The following is an 8,107-nucleotide window of genomic DNA, read 5'->3' as shown; positions in this document are numbered from 1 at the left end:
CCCACTTAAATCCATATCCCTCTGTTCCCTGTTCTGGCATTAAAATCTTCTCCCTTGCTAATACTAGTCCATCGTCTCTTTTAAGCTTTTAATTTCTTGTATGTTGTATATACACTCGCACTTTCTTCCCCCCCCCATTCCGTTATACAGTGTGTAAAGCGATGGGGTATACAAGAGGGAATTTTTTTGAAATATTGATTTTTGAAAAAAATTTATTCTTCATATTTTGCTTGCTTTGAAAGTACCAAAAACGTTTCGATTGTTTGTGGATTGATAGCAATACGCTATCTTGATTATAATGTAGAATGATAACTCAATAACAAAATCAATTTTATTATTCTTCCAGATTTCTATAAATAAATTTTAGATTATCGAAACGTTATTGGTACTTTCAAAGCAAGCAAAAATATCATGAAGAATAAATTGTTTTCATAAATCAATATTTTAAAAAAATTCCCTCTTGTATACCCCATCGCTTTACACACTGTATATCTCCTGTTTCCCTTCCCTTTGTATAATCCCTCTTGGCAAATTTGTATTCAGTTTGGTACTATTTATTTTCTCCTAATTCATTTCGTCTATTCATCATCCTATCAGCTCCAACACGTCATTTCCTCGCTTGCAACTTACATATTACCCCTCTCCATATTCCTGTAGACTATAGTCTACACCTAACTTCTCTAGATTCTCTAATCTCTTCTTCAGTCTCTTCTCTAATTCCTCTCCAATCTGTTTTGTAGTTTGTACTTTTTATAGTTCAATTTCTCCATTCCTCAATCTGTTCTCTACTGCTCTTATAATCCCTTTTACCCTCCCTCTCTGGGTTTCTCTCTAGTTTATTTCATACTCTCTTCTTTGGTCTGTGTACTAGTTTCCCTTTCAATCTCCCCTCCAGTCTTCTAAGTAGTTTTCTCTACTCTAGTTTCTTCTCTAGTTACATCTTTAGTCTCCTCGGGTTTCTACCTTCGCCCCCCGCCTAGGTGTTAGTCCCTTCGCTAATTGTGTTTCTAATTTATTCATTTCTCTTCACTGCACCGAAATCTTTTTCTTATTTCTAGTCTTCCCTCTCTATCTCTAGTTTCCTCTCTAGTCTCCTATTCACTTTCTGCTCTTGTTTATCCACCCCTCTAGGTCTTTCTTCCACCTCGTGGTCGACTTTCTAATCTCCTCATCTTTTTTAGACATTTCTTTAATCTGCACTCTAGTATCTTCTACAGTGTTGTCTTCTTTATACTTTCTTCTATAGTATCTTTTTCAGTCTCTCCTCTTTTTTAACCTTCTAGTCTTAACTTCAGTTTTCTTTCTTCACTTTTATTCAGTGCTTCTACCGTTTCCTCTCCAGTTCTACGGTCTTATTTTTTCTACATATCTTCTTCACTTTTTTCAAATTTTTTTTCTAATCTACTCTCTAGTTTCTTCTTTATACTCCGCTTTAGCCACCTGATCTATTTTCCAAATTGCACTCCAGTGTCTTCTCTCTAGTATCTTCTTTTCCACTCTAGTCTCTAATATATGAACCGTCTAGTCTATTAACCAGCCCCTTCTTCATTTTTTGTCTATTGCTAAGTCGCCTTTCCAATCGTTTCTCACCATAAGAGTCTTCACTAGTTGTCTGCGAGGACGACGAGTAACGTAGTTTTAAGAAAATATATTTTGAGTTATCAAGTATGTGAGAGAGTGTCAAGTAATAAGTTGTCAATTTTTGTGATATAATAAAAACGCTAGAAAAAGAAAGTTTCTTTAAATACCATAAAAGACTACCGATTATTAAGGTTTTGGTTAGGGATCATTACAGAAGTTATAGGGCTGAAAACACGTTAGTTTTAAAATAGAAATTCAGGGCAGTTACACATTGGTCTGATACCTCTGCCACAATATTAAAAAACATTTGGTGCCGAAACCCGGGAATTAACGATTTTAGCCATAAGACCTCAAGATTCATCGAGAACCAGACCTTTTGGAAAGTCACCAGTCAAGATGGCCGACAAAAGGAAAGTTATTGCGCCTAACAAGCTAACGTATGATGCGTTAGTCGTACAATCAACAGCAGTGCCAAGTTCACCATTCGTGTATCGCGAAAACCCCGTTGTTGTACAACCGGAAGTAGCGTCAGGATCGGTGAAAGCAGCAGATCAGCTGACACGAACGGCAAATTATTGTCCAAGTCACATGTCTGAGATGTCAGCGAATGGCAGATTCCGTAAGTTAGAAAACGGATATAAATCCAAGCTGCTGAATTTGGAATCCAAATACACTGGTTTGCTGCAAAGCCTGGAAGATTCCATTGCTGACCTCAAACTAAGTCTATCACGAGCCGATGTTGACGACGTCAAAATAATCGAATACGAGATTGCTCGTAAGAAGTTGGAACTTTCACGTGTACGTAAAGAATACGAACGTGAATGCGAACTCGCTAGAAAGATGTATGAACTCCAGAGAGAAGATATTCAAATCGATGTGGACGAAGAGCAAGAATCCCAGAATGCGGTATCTGTTCATGGGGCCGGTGAAAATATTGTTGAGGACTTGCAAAAGGAGGAAGACAATTACGTTACTGAATGGGTGCAAAATGTTAAACAAACCTGTGGTAAAAGTCAAACGTTCAATGTGCGTCCTCAAATACCAGAGTACCAGAGTACACCTACCTCAAATCCACTCGGAGAAATTTTAAATAAAGCCAATGGTGGAGTACGGCAACAAAGGGCGAGATTTACCAACGAATTCAGTTCTAACGGTAATTCTATTAACGACCTAACAGCAGCACTGAAAGACGTGTTGATGGAAGTGAAAGGAGAACGTGAATGGAAGCCCAAGGAGTTACCTTACTTCGATGGAGCCGCAGTTGGCTGGCCAATTTTCATTGGTGAGTTTGAACGGACAACTCCAAACGGCAAGGTTAATACTTCACAAAATGCCATACGATTACGTAAGGCTCTCCGTGGATCAGCTCGCGAATCTGTTGCAGCCTTACTCAACGACCCCAACAATGTGACCAAGATTCTTGTACAACTTGAACGGGAATTTGGAAGATCAGAATTGGTAATCAAATCATTAATTCGAGCGGCTGAAGACTGTAAGTCTCCCGATAGCAGGCCCGAAACGATGATTAAATTCGCTACCACAGTGCTACATTTCGTGGAAACCGTCAAGAGCCTAAGGGAAGAAGGTTACCTGCAAGATCGCATTTTACTTGAAAAGCTGATTGGAAAACTACCATTTTCCTATGCAAAGGAGTGGGCGAAATACCTGATGTACAGTAATCAACCCAAGAACCTGCAGACATTTGGAAACTGGTTGGAAATGCAGAAAGGGCTACTGGTTGGAATATGCGATCCAGTATTGCAGAGCTTACACCAGAAAGAAAAGGTCAAAAGGGGGCCGACTGTCGCCGAAAAGAAATCATCTGCTACACCCGTCGAAGTTAAAATTAACGAGTTGGACAACTCCAAAGACTGTGTGTATTGTGGAAAGTCGAATCATACAATTGTTAAATGCTTCAAGTTTAAAAATGAGCATTTAAACGATCGTGTAAGGTTTGTGCGACAAAAGAACCTCTGCTTTCGTTGTCTGGACGGTGATCACAATAAGAAAAACTGTTCTTCAAGACACGTTTGTGACTACGATGGAAAGTGCAAAGGTCAGCACCACCAACTTCTTCATGGAGCAGATACGCAAAGTAGGAGAAAGGAAAGGTGTAAACCAGCGGAGGTTGTAGATGAGGCAGAAGCAAGTAACTCCAGTGCAGTGAAATCAGATGTGTCAAAGCCATTGTCAATAGTACGTGTGAAAGTTACCGGTCCGAAAGGAACTAAACGAGTATATGCCTTACTTGACAGCGGATCCGACACTACAATGATTGAGAGCAGCCTTGCCAATTCCCTGGGAATCACTGGTAAAGTCGTCAGTCATGAATGCAGAGGAATTTTTGGAAAAATAACGAAGGAGAAAACTGAAAAAGTCTCTTTTGAAATCTGTGGAAACTTTAAAGCAGCCCGCAAATACAAACTCACAGATGTTCTTTGTGTAACGAAAATTGGCTTGAGCTTGCACACACAAGATGCAGCGAAAGTCAAAGAGGAGTTCCCTTTCCTACAACGAGCCAAGCTGGAAAGTTTTAAAGGTGTGAGCCCACAGATCCTAATTGGAGAAGATAATCCAAGTGTTACAGCGCATCGGGAGATACTTGAAGAAAGTATGGACAAGCCGTTGGCGAAACGAACATTATTGGGATGGGTACTCGCAGGAAAAACTGACATGAATAGAAATGTAAGGTCGTCTGTAAACCTGATGCAGCTTAGTGAAAATGAGAAATTGGATGATTTAATCAAACTGAGTTTTTCCCTAGACTCATTCGGGGTATATAATGATACAGTGGCCGGCTCTGTGGAAGATCGTCGCGCGGTGAAAATGCTAGAGGATACCGTGAAGAAAGTTGACGGAAAGTGGGAGTGCGGACTGCTCTGGAAAAGTGACAGTGTCATTTTGCCTGAATCCCGACACGAAGCTTTTTCACGCCTGCTTGCTAATGAACGCCGCATGAAACGTGACCCGGAGTTTTGCAAGATGTATCACGCTAAGCTGCAGGAATACGTCGACAAAAAGTACATAACTGAACTGACAACAGACGAAGCAGACAAAGTTACGGAAAAGACTTATTTCATTCCGCATTTTGGAGTTTTCAATGTCAACAAGCCCGGTAAATTAAGACTCGTTTTTGACGCAGCCGCCAAGAATCACGGTAATAGTCTGAACGATTTTCTTCTTGACGGGCCAAACCTGATACGACCGTTGCCATCAGTACTTATGAATTTTCGTCGGCATAATTACGTAATCAATGGAGATATCGAGGACATGTTCCATCGAGTGAGTATGCGAAAAGAGGACCGAGATGCGCAGCGATTTCTTTGGCGTGACACGATGCAGAACAATGCAGCTGTAACTACGTACAAGATGAATGTACTTATTTTTGGAGCCTGTTCATCCCCTTGTTCCGCAATTTACGTCAAAAATAGAAACGCAGTTGACTTCGTACAGCAGTATCCGGAAGCAGTAAGAACAATACACGAAGATATGTACTGCGATGATCTTCTTGGGGGACAACAAACAATTAAGGACTGCACAGAGTTGCGACTACAACTGTCCGAAATCAACGCTGCTGGCAACTTCCGTTTGTGCAAATGGCTCTCAAACAATGAGCAAATCATGGAGTCAATTCCAGAATGCGATCGGGCTGCCAGTGTGAAAATGTTCACGGAGAAATCTACAATGCCAATTCAGAGGATCCTAGGGCTTTGGTGGGACGCAGAGAAGGATGTGTTTACTTTCTCCGGTAATTTTAAGAAAGTAGCACCAGAAATTCTAGCCGGTGAACGACCCACAAAGCGGCAGATGTGTAGTTTGCTTATGTCGGTTTTTGACCCACTCGGTTTTGTAGCAAACTTCAAAATACGTGGACTAATACTGCTGCAACGGACGTGGAAATCTGGCATCGATTGGGACGAGCATCTGCCGGACGGAATTTACGATGACTGGAAATCCTGGGTAGACAATTTACAAGCGGTGGTAAAAGTAACAGTCCCACGTTTGTACGTTTACAACATTCATCAAGCTACAGATGTACAGCTCCATACTTTAGTTGACGCTAGTGAAGACGCATGCTCAGCGATCTGTTTCTTACGCGTTGTGATAGGTGAAAGGATCAGCGTGGCTTTCGTTATTGCTAAAACGAAAGTGGCACCGCTGAAAAAGCTCACTATCCCGAGGTTAGAGTTGACTGCAGCCGTCATGGGAGCTACACTGGCAGACGTAATTGGAGAAGAATTGCGAGTTAAGATAAACAAGAAAACGTTCTGGAGCGACTCAAAGACTGTGTTGTTGTGGATCCGGAACGAGAGCCTACGCTACAAGGAATTCGTAGCAAATCGCGTCAACCGGATTCACATGCTCACCAACGTGAAAGATTGGAATTGGATTCCCACCGCACTTAACGTTGCCGACGAGGGAACCAGAATGAAGAAAGAAATTGAACTTTCTTCCGACTCTGACTGGCTGACAGGACCGCTATTTTTACAACGACCAGAGGAGTACTGGCCAAAGGAAAGAACTGGAAGCTTAGAGGTCGACGAAGAAAGTATAGAAATAAAGAAAAGTTACACGTATGCTGCTGCTTCGTCCTGGGAGTCAACATCATGTGTGGATGTTACTCGGTTTTCCTCTTACAACCGATTGATTCGCGCGCAATGTGGAATCCTAAATGCCGCCAAACACTGGAAATTGAAGGCTAAGAAACAAACAATAAAAAAATCTCCGTGGCAGCTGAAAGAAAATGCTAAGGTACCAGTTGTTAAGAAGACAGAAACAGTTTGTGAGTACATTCACCGAATAAAAGTATTTCTCCAAAGGAATCTCAGCACAAACGTGAGAAGAGACATTTGGGATCAAGCAGAAAATTTGTTAGCTGGCGTTTCCCAACATGAAAGTTTTCCGGACGAGATAACTGAGCTAGAGAAAGGAACATTAAAACGATCAAGTAAACTATGGCCGTTGTCTCCGGTAATTGAGAATGGACTTGTGAAACTTAACGGTAGAATTGGACATGCCGATGTCGAAAGTACTGTGAAGAAGCCCATAATACTTTCACCGAGTCATCGCTTCACAGAGCTACTCATCCAAGACGAGCACGAGCAGAATGCGCATCAAGGCCTCACGACTGTTCTGAACAACTTGAGACGGAAATTCTGGATTATCCATGGAACAAGTGCAGTTCGTCGCGTGATAACCAAATGCATGAAATGCAAATTCGCCAAGGTAAAACCGCTGCAGCCGAAGATGGGCGATTTGCCGTACTATCGACTAGCTGCCGGCAATCCTCCGTTTACTTACACGGGAACGGATCTCTTCGGACCGTTGGAAGTTGTCGTCGGACGTCACAGAGAAAAGAGATGGGTTATGGTGCTGACTTGTATGGTCACGAGGGCTATACATCTAGAAGTGGTGTATGCTTTGTCAACCGACGAAACAATCATGGCGTTGTCGCGGTTCATTGACCAGCGTGGAAGACCGAAATATATATTTAGTGACTGTGGCACTAACTTCACCGGTGCTGCTAAGGTGCTACGGGAGAGCTGGAGCAGTTTGGACTGGAAAACAATCGTAGACAACCCGAAGTTTCGAGAAATGAAGTGGAGCTTTTCTCCGCCGTATTCACCACACTTCGGAGGTGCATGGGAGATCATGGTGCAGCAGACCAAGCGAATTTTGAAGGCTACGCTGAACGACAAGCATCCCAAGGATCAGATATTGCTGACGGTTTTGAAGGGAGCGGAGAACATAATCAATTCTCGCCCATTAACTCCGATGTCCAATGACCCGGCCGACCCGGATTGCTTAACCGCTAATCACTTTCTACGTGGATTTGCAGACGTTGGAATGTCGATACCGACGTGTAGCAAGGAGATTGACGAATGGTACAGAGAGTCCTGGAAGAAGGCACAGTTTATGTTGGAGACATTCTGGCGAAAGTGGAAAGCTGAAGCGTTGCCGAAACTACTCAGGAGGGAAAAGTGGTTGGCAGATGCGGAGCCCATTAAAATTGGAGAAGTCGTGTTGCTCCTTGACGAACACGCTCCACGAAACACTTGGAAGAAAGGAATTGTGACCAAACTTTATCCAGGCAAGGATGGTGTTATCCGGATCGTGGAAATTACTTACAGCGATGGACGAAACCGTAAGTCATTCAAGCGCGGAGTTGATAAAGTCGTTCCTCTCGGATTTCAAGCAGAAAATCAGGAAGACTGTCCTGATTTTGGGGGCCGGAATGTCTGCGAGGACGACGAGTAACGTAGTTTTAAGAAAATATATTTTGAGTTATCAAGTATGTGAGAGAGTGTCAAGTAATAAGTTGTCAATTTTTGTGATATAATAAAAACGCTAGAAAAAGAAAGTTTCTTTAAATACCATAAAAGACTACCGATTATTAAGGTTTTGGTTAGGGATCATTACAGAAGTTATAGGGCTGAAAACACGTTAGTTTTAAAATAGAAATTCAGGGCAGTTATACATTGGTCTGATACCTCTGCCACAATATTAAAAAACACTAGTCTTTTCT

At 42.0% G+C, this 8,107-nt stretch overlaps 1 protein-coding gene across 1 annotated transcript; it reads left to right on the top strand.

Annotated features, from left to right (window-relative positions):
• Positions 1 to 1,977: 1,977 nt before the first annotated feature.
• Positions 1,978 to 7,839, top strand: LOC116161397. The gene has a single exon (XM_031474733.1). It carries the CDS (start codon positions 1,978 to 1,980, stop codon positions 7,837 to 7,839), a length of 5,862 nt encoding a protein of 1,953 aa, XP_031330593.1.
• The last annotated feature ends 268 nt before the right edge of the window (positions 7,840 to 8,107 follow it).

This window comes from Photinus pyralis, unplaced genomic scaffold (assembly GCF_008802855.1).
Source record: "Photinus pyralis isolate 1611_PpyrPB1 unplaced genomic scaffold, Ppyr1.3 Ppyr1.4_LG10, whole genome shotgun sequence".
In the NCBI taxonomy this organism is placed as follows: Eukaryota; Metazoa; Arthropoda; class Insecta; order Coleoptera; family Lampyridae; genus Photinus; species Photinus pyralis.
The sequence above is the reverse complement of the archived record's forward strand: the minus strand, read 5'-3'. Positions and strand labels throughout refer to the sequence as shown.

Coding starts and splice junctions, on each gene's coding strand:
- LOC116161397 (XM_031474733.1), top strand. CDS start 1,978: ATGGCCGACAAAAGGAAAGTTATTGCGCCTAACAAGCTAACGTATGAT.